Source organism: Silurus aristotelis (genome assembly GCF_946808225.1).
Source record: "Silurus aristotelis genome assembly, chromosome: 14".
Taxonomy (NCBI): domain Eukaryota; kingdom Metazoa; phylum Chordata; class Actinopteri; order Siluriformes; family Siluridae; genus Silurus; species Silurus aristotelis.
The window spans coordinates 7,104,528-7,118,269 of record NC_139587.1 but is presented as its reverse complement, the minus strand read 5'-3'; the positions used below and the strand labels follow the sequence as shown (position 1 = coordinate 7,118,269).

Sequence of the window (13,742 nt, the reverse complement as noted above, 5' to 3'; positions counted from 1 at the left end):
ATCATTATGACACAACACCTCTGGAAACCATCAATTATACTGCATCACAGACAGGTCTCGAATACACTGAAACTGAACACGATTACTTAAGCAAGAAATTTGATTAACACAATTCAACAAGTCTCTTTGCACTGTAGCCACAGCTGCGCTGTCTGCATACATCACCTAGCAGAATCATCAATATTAGCCTAATGAAATAACAGTTCTCCAAACACAGAAACCCTGTGCATTAAGGTTTCCTTTAGATTTCCTTTGGCTTAAATTAAGCCAAATTGTGTTTTTGTGCACGTTCTACAGGAAAAGAATCAGAAAAGTATTAATGGTTCTTTAAAAAGCTTAATTGTGCATTTTTGTAGTAACTTTTCAGTTCTCTGTCCACAGGAACAGTTTTTTGTGCAAATTCTAAAAGCAAATGTATTATTAATAATAATTGAAAAGCTTAACAACTGTTTTTCTTTATTGTTTTGATCAACTTTTCGTCACAATGTCTTGCTTTTTTTTTTTTAATCGGTCTTTAAAATGGATTTGTAAATATATCTCTGGCCAAATCAATATCTTCTCTGTCAGCCATTGTGGGATAAAAAAAAAATGCTATAAAAAGTACACAAAAAATGTTTTAGCTACAGATGCCATTTGCGAATTCTGACAATCAAAAGACGTGAAAATGCTGCCGTTATTGTACACCTGCTAGATGGCACTTGTGTTGCCAACTTGAAATCTGATTGATTTAAGCAACAGTTTAATTGTCATGTATTCTAAGCTATGCTCACCCACATTGTTGATTTTGAAAGCCTCAAGGACAATTTGTTTCGCCCTGACAACATGTGATAGCTGAAATATGATTGGATAGAAACTGTAACATAAACATACTTTCCTTAATTTGTTATTAATTATATTTTTGAATTGTTAAATATTTAAAGCAACGTAAGGACATGTTTATTTTTTTAACCATTTTGCACTATTTCTTGGTGACTGTTAAAATGTAGGCAAATGTAAGCTTGTAATGTAAGTTTAAATGTGTGATACTGAACTGATGCTGATGGTAACTGTTTTGCAAAAAAGGTCAGATTTTCCTCATACAGTATATTTCCTCATTTATTTCAATTTCTATTACAGCACATGTTCAGGCAACAATAAATTTGATTTAAAAAAAAATGATTATATGGTTTTACACAAATATATAGCAAGCTCAAGCACACACCGTCATTAAAGCAGAGAAAGGGATGTAAAATTTAATTTAAGTTTCTACTTGTGTTTTTACACAGTCAATATATTAATACTCTTTCTCTTTTTTCCTCACAGAGGCTCAGACTGCAACAAGAGACTGAAAAATGTAAGTATATTAACACATTTGCCATATCCATCTTCACACAAGTTGAAAATGTTTCATAGAAATGTTCTTTTGTTCAACTGTGAGCCAAACTCATAAATCACCAAACCTCTTTCTGTAAATCTACTTTACTTAATTAAGTTCTGACCCCAAACACATGAATGCTCAGTGTACTTGAATAACCAGATTAACTGAGTGCTCACAACTGTGGGTAGCTCTCCTATGCAGAATTACTGATATGTGGTCATAGTTATAGGGCAGTAATCCACTATGGGATGGGGTGATACCACCTGTTACCACCTCATAGTGGTATACTGTATTTTCTTATAAACATAACTGACTGTGTTTTTCCTATTTTTGCTGACTATTGCAAATTCTAATTCATTAATGGATGACAAATAACAACATGCTTTATCTATATCTAGGTTTAGTTAACAGAATAATAAACAGAAAAAAATCCATTCAGTTTGCCATGTTACTGAGAACCTTAATCAATTCTTACATGGCACCTTAATAAATGTTCTTGTGCATGTTCTGCTCTATAGGAAAGCTAAATATTACAGTATAATCCAATTATTTATATTATTTATTTATCTCGAACCCTCTAACTCAAGAATTCAGGTGTGCTATGGTATGAATTTTGTCATTTTCTTTTTTGTCTTTCACTGCAGGCACTGTTGAATGCTTCAGTTAACGGATGGTTATTTATATTAATGCAATCATTCTAATATGTAAGCACTATTGTAGTACATACACTGTGACTTGTATGATAGATGCTCTGCATATCATTGTGTTATATATGATATGGGAACGTTGAAGATACTTGAGGTAATAAAATTTTATACTTGGGGTGCTTTATTTATTATTCGGTTGGTGCTTAATAGCAGTTAGATCTATGTTTATTCCTGACATGAAAAAGCCTTTAGGGAGGAACGTACTGTTTATTGCTAACATGACAAGTTGTGTTTTTGTTTTGTTGTAGAAAAACATACGAGGGAATGACTCTATAAACGTTGCAATGTAAATAACAGGAATAAACATTCTTAATGGATGCAAAAAACATTACGTTTTAATAAAAGAAATATGCAGTTGTTTGCCATGTTATAAAAAGAATTCCGGTTTTAAGAATTGATGGATTAATGCATTACATTACCTTACATTGTTAATTTAATGTTTATGTTTAATGTTATTAAGCTGTAGCAAAGTGGTGTGTTTAATTTCTTACATATTGACGTTGAATTAATGCTCTGTAATGGGTTTTGGTGCTAAAGGCTTAAAAATAACCAGTTTCTTGACTCAGTTTCACTAAACTGTACAGAACTGGTGTGTTGCATGGTTATTTCTGCCTGTTCAGCATTGCACATACATGCATACAAACACTCGCACTATCACACACTCTCATGCATTCCTGCTTGCCATGTTTTGTAAACAGGACTCATCTCTGAAGGAGTAGATTAATATCTCTGGTAACTCAACCACACACACACACACACACACACACACACACACACACACACACACACACACACACACACACACACACACACACACACACACACACACCTTTCACTGTTTTACTGTCATAGTTAGAAATGAGTATTAGATGTTGAGATGAGATCAGTATGTAAAGGTACCATGATTTAAATGAACAGTAATGGTGCATTATATTATACCATAAACATCTGTCAGTCATTTGGTTCTGATGAATGAGACAGTAGTTTAAAGCAGATTTTATCAGTGCTGTTTCTAAGTGGTTGTTTTTCTTTGAGAATAGCTGAAAGGCCACATCCTGAGAGTACTCCAAGAACTACAGATGTTTATTTATGGCATGTCCTGTTAGGTGACCAGGGCTTTCAAGTGGCCTTCAGCCAAGGATGCTGATTTACACATAAATCAATAGGCTCTGTGGGACTTTTTGCACAGCTAAAAATTCTTTGGAATCATGATAAATGGTGTGTACAAGTTGTATTGCAAATGGTCTTTTGGATAACGATTTAGGAATTGTTTTCTTAGCTGAAATCGTAACTAATAAATGCTTAGGGTTTTTTCCCCCTCTTTTAGAATACAACCCACTATCTTGAATATTTATGATGCCACCGTAAGGCAGCTGTTGTCTTGTTTGAACAGAAGGCCAACAAACACACTCTGGACATGCAATATTGTGTGTTATAGTAACTGATTGCTGGCATTGTTCCATCACCACTGGGTGATCTTTTGTGTGGTCTGTGTGCTGCCTGTTTTTGTGTATATGTATTTGTGTTGAGTGCTTGAACAGCACCAACTACATTCCACTTTACCATAGAACAAATACCCTTTTGTCGGGCTAAAATTGGTGAAAAATGAAAACAAATGTTGTTTGTCTTGCCTGTCACTTTATTAATCTTTAGACAAGCATTCACAGCTGATATTCTTTCTATGTGTGTAATGGGTATCTGATTTTCTATGCTCTCTAAACACTGGTAAACTGTTTTATTTAAGTTCCTTGTCAAACATGTGTTTATTAGAACATTCTGTGTTTGGGGATTGTTGAACAAAGGAAAGGCATATACAGGATAGGATACAGCAGCCTTCTATAGAAAAACCTCCCATTAAAATACTGTCAGTCTGTCTGTCTGTCTGTGTATGTATGTTATATAACATACATACATATATATATATAATATGATATAATATGATATATTCTAAAGGGAAAGAAACAAATCTTAATGGATATTACCATCTCAGCTAGTAGATGGTTATTTGATAGATCATTGGTTTTGTCCTCTTTTTAGGTACTAATAACAATCTATTGGCTGGGCCGGGCAGCCAATAGCAGTGCTACATATAACGGGCCCACTCTGGATCTACGTGAGTTTGAGGGCCTCCTCTCACAGATGCGAAAGGTAAACACAGTATGACCTATACATCACTGATTATCATTTTTATAAACTCCATCAATCAGACTTATACAGTCTAGCTCCATAAATATCTACTACTACTACTACTACTACTACTACTACTACTACTACTACTACTACTACTACTACTAGTAATACTACTACTAATGCTGCTGTGTCACCAAGTCAGCTGTCACTCTCATACACCAGGGGTCCCCAACCACCGGGCCGTGAATCATTTGGTACCAGGCCGAAACAGAAACAATAAAAACAATAAATTATTATTTTTATTCTATTCTTTTCCATTTCGTTGACTTTTGTGGTCTGTAGGCTGTTTTATTTTTTTAAATGACCACTTCTGATTGTGATAAAATCTTGCACTTGTTTCTGTGCAAGAAACGCTACGTATTATGTATACGTATTACGTTTTACGTTACAAATACAACTGTGTGGTTTTATATACAGTAGTACCACTATGTATATCACAGTTAAAGTATTGTTTGCTTATAGATTCATATTTCCAGATTAAAGTATTTGGTCCTCTAGTTCATTATCCTTTACAGAAATGTATTTATATTGCATATATTTATATTTTATTTTAGTTGAGAACATGTCATAGGATGTGTTTTTTTTTTTTTTCTTATTTAGAAAATCCTTTTTTTTTATATATATACTGTCATCATCACTTGGCATTATGATTGCTCTTTTATGACCGCTTAGGATAAATTTTTATAGGACCCTGAGTTACTTTTTTCTGAGAATGTGCCTAAGAGGGAATGAGATTTTATAGAGATGGGTCAAAGAGCTCTAAAAGATTTGTGCTTTCCAGAGATGAGCTCACACCGATGGTCAGGACCGAGACACTCGGAATGCTGGTAGAATGCACACAGGCCCCTGCCTAAAAAAAAGTTGCTCATTCAACAATTTGCAATTTCAATCTTAGTAGAACTGTCACTTTAAAGCTAAGCTTTGATGCGAATTCAATGTATGTACAAACAATCAAGCACCAACTGTTTAAAGGTTTTTACTATTACCATCTTGATCCAAAATGGGCTTGGGCCAGTTCACTGTTTTTATTCATGCCACATACCAAGTGGATCATGCAGTCCATTTGTCTGGAAGCATGATAGTTTTATTTCTTATTTATTCAGTTGATTAATACGCACACAGCCTCTCATTTATTTTTATCCTCTGAAGCCCAGGGGACGTCAACTGGTGGACCACAGTCTAGGATTTCAGCTTAGTAATTGGAGTACTTAAAAAAGCTTTAGCAAGGAAAATAAATTCTAGATAATCAAAACTAGACAAAATCTGTTGGTGCTTTCCAATTACATCCATTTACTATATTTGAATTGTTTAGCTGGAGGTGATTCATCAAACCATAAACTAGCTGCAAGGTTAAAGACATTAGCTTAGTAAAGGGACAAATTTCACACCCTTTAGTTGATCGTGTATTCTGGGTTACTGATCGGAAGGTCAGACGTTCAAGCCCCGTTATTGCCAAGCTGCCCTTGAGCACTTAACTTTACTGTGCTTCAAGGGCGCTGCATCATGGCTGACCCCCAGCTTCCGAGCAACCTGGGATATGCGAAGAACGGATTTCACGGTGCTGTAATGTATACGTGACAAATTAAGGCTACTCTAAAGAAACAAAATAAAAAAATTGCTCAGTCAAAGCAGCAGTAAGAAAGAAAACAACCCAAATTTAAGGACTAAATAGTTAAGCATTAAAAAATTACGTCATGTTAGTTGTTTATTCATATTAAAGAAATTTTATTGAATATGTATACATATAATGATTCAGTTAAATCTTGTAGAATGTCAAATATGTGTATATACATTGCACAAAAAAAAAATCAGCTGAACCGCTACAAAAACGTATTAAAATAGTGCTACAGTTTGTTCGGTTACCAGGGGAACAGGCACAAGTATTTCAGTAGTAGTATGAGTATCCAGTCATGCATACATATACTGTAAACAGGGCAAAACTTCATAAGAAGCCATAAGAAGATAAGCGATGTCTATGAGGAATTATTTACTTTTAAGATCTATTATCTACTTTTAATTATTTACTATTTAATGTCTATGAGGAATTATTTACTTTTAATATAGTTTTAATATTTACTATTTAATATCGTATATAGTATGTTTAATAGTCTCCTGCTGATATTTCTGTCTCTCTGACTGGTCCACTTTCTATGACCTGGACCTCTATTCAAACATTGAATATACTGGCTGCACAGCTATTAAAAAAGCTGGATTCTTTATGGTACCATGACAGAAGTGTGTTCGAAAGAAATGCTGACTCATCTTGTTCAGATCTGCGGTTTCTGCAAGATAGCATGTCTGTTTGGTCAGGGCAAACTTTTTTCAATGATGTGTATTCACTATACACAGAATTCGATGGTCAGTGTTTTCTTGGTTGGGCCCTGTGTCAGAGTGTGTGTGCGTGTGTGCGTGTGTGCGTGTGTGCGTGTGTGCGTGCGTGCGTGTGTTGCTGGAGAGCAGATTTGGTCTCAATAAGGAATGTGTCTTGCAGTGAGAGCAGTCAAATTGAGCCATTGTGCCCAGAAACCTACAGCACGAGGGTCAGCCAAAACAGACGTCACATCCTCCATGATGATCTTAAGCAGTTGTAGCCCTGCTACTGAAGCACCCCTATGCTGCACAAAGCTCTTTTGCTCAACACAGATGTCTCTCAAGTATTCTTTAGTCGCAGTTAGCACTGGAAATAACTGGGCAATTGTTGTAATGTTTTAATGGTCATTTTATGTTTGTATCTTGAAACTAGCTGAAAGACCAGGCTAAAAACGCTGACTCAGATATGATCCTGCACTTAGGTTTCAAAATAGTTTAGATGCATAATAATGATGATGCTGGGATAACTGGGAAATGTCTTAAATGTCCATCTTGAAATAGTCAATCATTGTAGACACTGATATTGTTACCGCATTGCCATTTTGACATACTATTAGTAGTATATAAATTGGGATATGAGCTAACTCATTTAATACAGCTGGTGCTGTAACGAGATTGAGAAAATGAGGACAAGAGAAACTGGTGTAAAAGGAAAATCTATTCTTAGAAAAACTAAAAGCAGGGGGTGAATTCTATAGTTGCAATTGTTTCCCCCATTTTCTTTGCCAATTCCCACCCACCCGCCAGCTCATCCTTACAATACAGCACGATAAAGGAGAGCTGTGTTGCAAGTAGGGCAGCTACCACTCGGGGACAGGGAATACTCAAAGGATTTTTCTGCCAAGACCCATGAAGCCAGCCAAACACAGTTTTTGACTGTAAATCATTCAGAGGAAAGTGTATCTGTCACCTTCTACATGAGCTTTCACAGGCCCAGGATTTGCTAATATGACTGTGAGAGCAGCAAAGTAATGTCACTTGAATAGCAGGCAATTAAGCGAGACATGTTTTTTGTTGGTGGTGGTGGTGGTGGGAATAGGGGATTGATGTACTAAGTATTAAGCATTAAAATATATTTGCAAAATCATGAAGGAGGAACAATAGGAGAAATTCAGAAACCTGGAAGATATAAGAACTTAACTTAGAGGGTGGATGACGGGGAAAGACTTGGAAAGAGGGAACTTGTAGAGTGATGGATAAACAGCAAACTGGGCTCTCAATAAATGGTTGTAACATGGTTCACATAACTGTGTGTGTGTGTGTGTGTGTGTTTCAGGAGGTAGAGGACTGGGACAGCCCAAAGCGCAGCATTAGAGATAGCGGTTACATCGACTGCTGGGAGTCGGAGCGCAGTGATTCTTTGTCGCCGCCCAGGCACGCGCGAGACGACTCTTTCGACAGTCTGGACTCCATCGGCTCCCGTTCCCGCCACACGCCCTCTCCGGACGGCCTGTATGCCCGCGGCTCCAGCGATGGTGAGACACACATACACACACACTTTGTGTGGCTCTGACAGAACATTACAGCATTATGTTCTCTCTTTGGATCATCTCTTGAATATGGAAAATTTAGAAGATTGAAGCAAAAAAATGAATGATGCCGATCTAAAAAGCTCTGAAGGATTGGAGTATTATTCAGGATTGATTCACCATAACCAAGATAAAGGAGTTTTTAAGGGTCAATCGAGGATACCATCAACATTGCATTTACATAGTAACATTGCATTTCTTTAAGGCACCGTGGTACAATAATGTGTAGTATTGTCAAAACACAAATCCAGAGTCTATGCTATTTGTGCTTTTGCAAGGGTTTTCTCAGGGATCTGTGGTTTCCTCCCAAAAATGTATTAATTCTCATCCTGAATGCATTATTACCACTCTGCCCTACATGTAGACCAGATTTTTTACATAGTTAGCCCCATAGTTAGTAAGAGCTAATAGCTAAAATTATATTAAGTGTATAAATGTGATCCTCAATGTGACATTACAGATATAATGTAAAATTGTTAAACTTAGTTTTACTAATTTTAAATCATGCTTTGTAAATGGTTGTAAATAATGAGTATAATGCTATGCTTTATCTGGATTTTTAAGATCATATGAAAGATATCTCCCTTAGGTTAGGCATTAAAAAAGAAACGAGTGAAATCTCTGTTTTTCTATTTGATCTGCTGTGATAGTCTTCAGACACGACTTTAAGATGGCAGTACATGGAATCTGGCAAAGCAGATATGTAAAAAATTATCTGAACAATTTGGAGCGATCTGATATGTTAGAGCAGATACTATATCAGAAGATAAGAGAATGATCTTTTTTTTTTTTTTTTTTTTTTTTTTACAAACTCAAAATTAGAATTGATATCTTAATGGTCACTATTTTAAGAATGTTTTGCTACTTGCACTCTATGTACGAAAGCATTGGGGCAACTGATTTTTCCAGCCATATGTGGTTCTTCCCCAAACTGTTAGAGGCACACAATTGTATATAATGCTTTTGGACCTGGAACTAGAAACTAGGAGGCCCAAACCTGCTCCAGAGTAACAATGCCTTTGTGCACAAAACAAGCTCCATTACTAAAACCCTTGTGGATGAATGAGGACAAATCTCCACAAGCGCACACTAAAATCTAGTGAAAACAATCTTTCCAGAAGAGTTATTATAACAGCAAATTGGGTATAAATGTGAAATAAAATGGTCAAAAACCAGACACAAATCTTATAGTTAGGTGTCCACAAACATTAAGTGTATTGCAGTTTGCAGATGTTGGCTCCATATCCAGCTCACATTCCATAAAAAATGTCTAACAATAAACTTATAATAGATGGTACAATGTACTTGTTATGATAGTTGGATGATGATTTGGATATGTGACAGCTATTCAAAGGTTTTTGTGTATTCGTTTTGTCTTTGTGTGCGTTGCCATAGAGATGATTGATTTGTGAGTACGTGAGAATGAACAGCTCCTGGGGGGGAGAGTCTTTGAGGCGAAAGTATCATTTCATCATGAAGCAAATGGAAACACAATACACATTTGTGTTTTAGCTCCTACTCATGTGACAATGGTAGCACTTTACAACCTGTATGATCAACATAATCATAAGGTTCTTCCCAGATTATTGCGCAAGACTTGTTTGGTCTGATAAATTTATAAAACATCTATAAATTATTGCATGTGGTGTTTTTCTTCATGCTTTATTCAGTTAAGAGCTAGGATGATCTTTTTTTCTTAGCCAGGCTTAGAAAAGGACTGGTATCTGTTTTTGATATTAGTGCTGTTTCTGGTGGCTCTTAATCTGACCTGAGTATCAAAAAAGTTCTCCATTCTGCGACTAGTTACTATGGATGGAATTTATTTTATATAAATCATCGAGAGAGACCGAAGGAGTGAAAGCTAGAGATAGAGAAACACTTTTTCTGGAATAATAGTCACTTGTACTCTTCTTTTTAGACTCACACATGCATATTTGTCTTGCTATCCTTGTAAGGACATTACAGTGAAGAAGCTATAAATGCAGCTAACTAATGGTAGACTTAAGTTTTTAAGGCAAAATAGAAAAAAAGTTGTCTAGTTTAAACGAAACTGACTGAAATTCCTGATTTTATGTGAGCATTTAGTCCCCACCAAGATATAAAAACATGGCCCCACACACAAACCCCATTACTTTCACTCATTTTAAAGACCATGTATAATGCAGATTTGTGCAGCCATTGGTTGAATGAAGCTGGAAATTTAATTGAGTCGGATCTGTTTTACACTCTCTCTCTTCTCTCTCTCTCTCTCTCTCTCTCTCTCTCTCTCTCTCTCTCTCTCTCTCTCTCTCTCTCTCTCTCTCTCACACTCACACTCACACACACACACACACACACACACACACACACACACACACACACACACACACACACACACACTTCTGCAGTAAAACCTCAGCTCCTACAGTAGCTACTAATGTACTTGTGCTTTCTGTGGATGATGCTCAATGCCCTGATTTCAGAAACACACTCATTCATGGTAGTTTAGTGTGCTTTTAAATTACCTGATCACCACTAGAGGAGCCAGACAGAAGCTTATCACAAAGACGAAGCTGTGCTTGAGCTAGGTTGAAGTAAATTACAAAGCACTTTCAAGAGGCCCTACACTCTGACCCTAAACTCACAGGACCTTTTAATGCTGATGCTTTTCTCATCACAGGGCTTCAAAGATATCCGCTCGTTTCAATGCTGTTATGTTTGTCGACATTCTATGGCATCTAAGTACTTAATCCGAATATATCATTCTCAGGACCCGTACATGTGGGAATTCAAAGTTTGCATGCCCTTTGTGCTGTAGTTTCAGCGTCTTTGAAGCAGTCTCATATCGGAGTGTCAGTTATTCCGTTTCGAGTAAACAGTCCATCCACAAAGCCGGAGCTCTCAGAAGTGCCGTCGAACATGTGTTGGCTTTGTAAATATTTAATAAAAAAAAAAGCAGACTCAGACTAATAAACAGCTACTATAATTATTTTATGTGCAGGTTTCAAAAGAAAAAGCAGGCATAATTAGCTAACAATTTATTTTTTTTATAATGCTAGTGTGCACATTATTGAGCTTGGGAAGTGTTGATTGCTGAAGGGGTAATTAGAAAAAACGAGAAATTAGGGTTTTACATAAGTTTTTCTCTGCAGGTTGGCAAATGACTGAATAACTGAACACGCCACACTTGTGTAGACTTTTATGCTTTTATCCTGACACTATAAATAATTTAAGGACCAGAAAACAGGCCTTTCGAGGTAGAACTCATTTTAGAAGCCCACTGACTATCCAAAGAACTCTTGTGTATGTATCATGCATTGCTTTAAACTAAATATAGCACTGGTTGATGTTTAAATATTGTTTCTGTTTCATTTAGGTAAGAATGCATTCGAATGCTTCCCCTCTAGAGAGTTTCCATTTATGAGTGGGCTAGTAGAAAGTTTGAACTGTTAGCTATGCAAAAAATTCTTGAAGTACCTTTAAGAGTGTACATAAAAGTCCAAAAACAAACTTATAGACCCTTCTCTCCTTCAAACCTGACTTACGTTTGGTTTATCTTTATGCTTTAATCTTGTAGGATTTATCGTTCTACTTATTAGACAATCTTTAGTTTGATTGCTTACATCTCCAGGTATTTTCCCCAGTAAAGTACTTGTCAATCACATCGGATAAAAGGTGAGTTTGAGTCACGAGGAATGTAGCAGAACTACAGTGTGTGTTTATTTGGAGCTATAAAAACACTCAAAAGGCTTAGGTAGTACAGAGGCCACATGTGGGGAGCATCTTGCTAAAGAATGCAGTAAGATGAAGGATGGAGGTTAGGACCCTTAGAATAAAGGCTCTTATAAGCCAGGTACTTATAAATTCTTAAAAAAAATTTGCTCTTATTCAAATGTTTAAGTAGAAGAGCTAGTTATTCTGTTTTTGTGTTTTTTCTTAATTTGTTTAACTTCTGTGCATGTTGTATCTGATGGAGTGGTTGTAAATACGGTCTCATCAAAAGATGATGATGATGATTTTGGAAGAAGAAAACAAGTTTGGAGGGATGGGGGAGAAGAATCTAAGTTAGCAGGGCATATGTTGGAAAAATATGAACTAGCTAAAGTTAGCCTCACATCTACACAGTCCTGGAAGACCCAGGAATCACAAGGAAGACACCTCCCAAATGGCTTGTGGCATTTGAAGCTACATATGGGTGGCTTTGGATCGGGCTGGAGATGATTTAGCCTTTTCGATTTCGAAAGAAGAATCTTGACTGTTCATGTGGGAAAAGCCTGAATATGTGAGATTAAATACATATATAGTTGGCTTTTCTTCAAGACAATAAGCCCTTAGTTACCAAAATGTTTAATTTCAAGGAGCTAGTTCAAGTCAATTCGGCACTGCGCATGGATGCCCTCTGCTCAGATCTCGGGATCTGTATTATTTACATCAAACTAGTTTGAGACCCTTTTACAGACCTAGAAAACACTAACTGAGAGCTTCCTTGGGAACATCTAATAACCCAAGAGGAGCTATAGTTTGTGCCTAGAGGAAATCAAGTTTTGACTGATCTTGTCCCCCACCAAGAAATGCAGGATTGAAAATGAATGAGAAATGGGAAATTTGTTTACCCCTAACTGAGTGACATCCTTTAATGTGTGTTTACTTTCTGCAGGCCGTGGCAGCGACTCAGAGTGTGACATCCCCTACAGGAAGTTTCCGGATATGCGCCGAGACGACATGCTGGCGCGGCGGACCTCATGCAGCGAGCCGCGTACCGCAGTGCCATTTAACCAGTACCTGCCTAATAGGAGCAACCAGACATCGTACATGCCCATTCCTCTGCGTAGACAACGAACCGAGCGTGAGGAGAGCTGCAAGAGCTGGAGCAATGCCACCTCACCTATAGGAGGAGAGAGATCTTTTAGGTAATGGCATGTTGGTAATCATTTAAACCCATTTTTATTAACTTTGTTGCACATTTTATATCACTCTTGATGGCCTACCATGTTGCAGTGGTGAAATGCATCAGTCTATTGCAGCAACTACTCTTCTTTAAATCTCAGACATGACATCATATATCATGGCAAAGATTCACAGAGAAATCATTGACTTTTTTTTTTTCTTTTAATGCAGGATACATCCATAGTTCTGTGACTGCCATGAATATCTTTAGAACTAGTGGTGTATTCCCATGTGATAATTTCTTTGCCAAATACCAATAGCAAAATCTTGTGATTGTGATCTCCTATGTGTAATCTACTTCTCCACAGACATGCTCCTGCACTGGGCATTCTTATTAAGCACCAGATTCATCTGTGGCCAGTGTTAGCAGTCACATTTGCCAATCCATAATAAATCACTGTCAGTGCTCTTGCAGCTATAAGCAAAATGGATTTGTGTACAGAGCTTCATCAGCGAATAGCGAAGCGTTAAAATCAATCTTCACGCCTCTGCGTTTGCCAGTGCATCCAGTATGCTTATTTCAACTTGTTATAGATGTTTTATTTTTAAATATTTGGGGCACTAGGACAAGTGTAATGCAGTGGGGACCTTTAATAAGCAACACATGTGGTGTCGCAAACAGGTAACAACTTTGCGTTTGGTATACAAAAAGAAAAAAATGTA

General features: G+C 36.8%; 1 protein-coding gene across 12 annotated transcripts in view; it reads left to right on the top strand.

Annotated features, from left to right (window-relative positions):
* The window catches only part of limch1b (LIM and calponin homology domains 1b), a 107,633-nt gene that overhangs the window by 66,985 nt on the left and 26,906 nt on the right, over positions 1 to 13,742 (top strand). For all 12 annotated transcript variants that reach the window (XM_083561476.1, XM_083561472.1, XM_083561474.1 and 9 more), the window contains 4 exons: positions 1,303 to 1,333; positions 4,102 to 4,212; positions 7,901 to 8,099; positions 12,790 to 13,042. In XM_083561476.1, the coding sequence (XP_083417602.1) occupies positions 1,303 to 1,333; positions 4,102 to 4,212; positions 7,901 to 8,099; positions 12,790 to 13,042 (594 nt within the window). The remainder of the gene's footprint in view (positions 1 to 1,302; positions 1,334 to 4,101; positions 4,213 to 7,900; positions 8,100 to 12,789; positions 13,043 to 13,742) is intronic.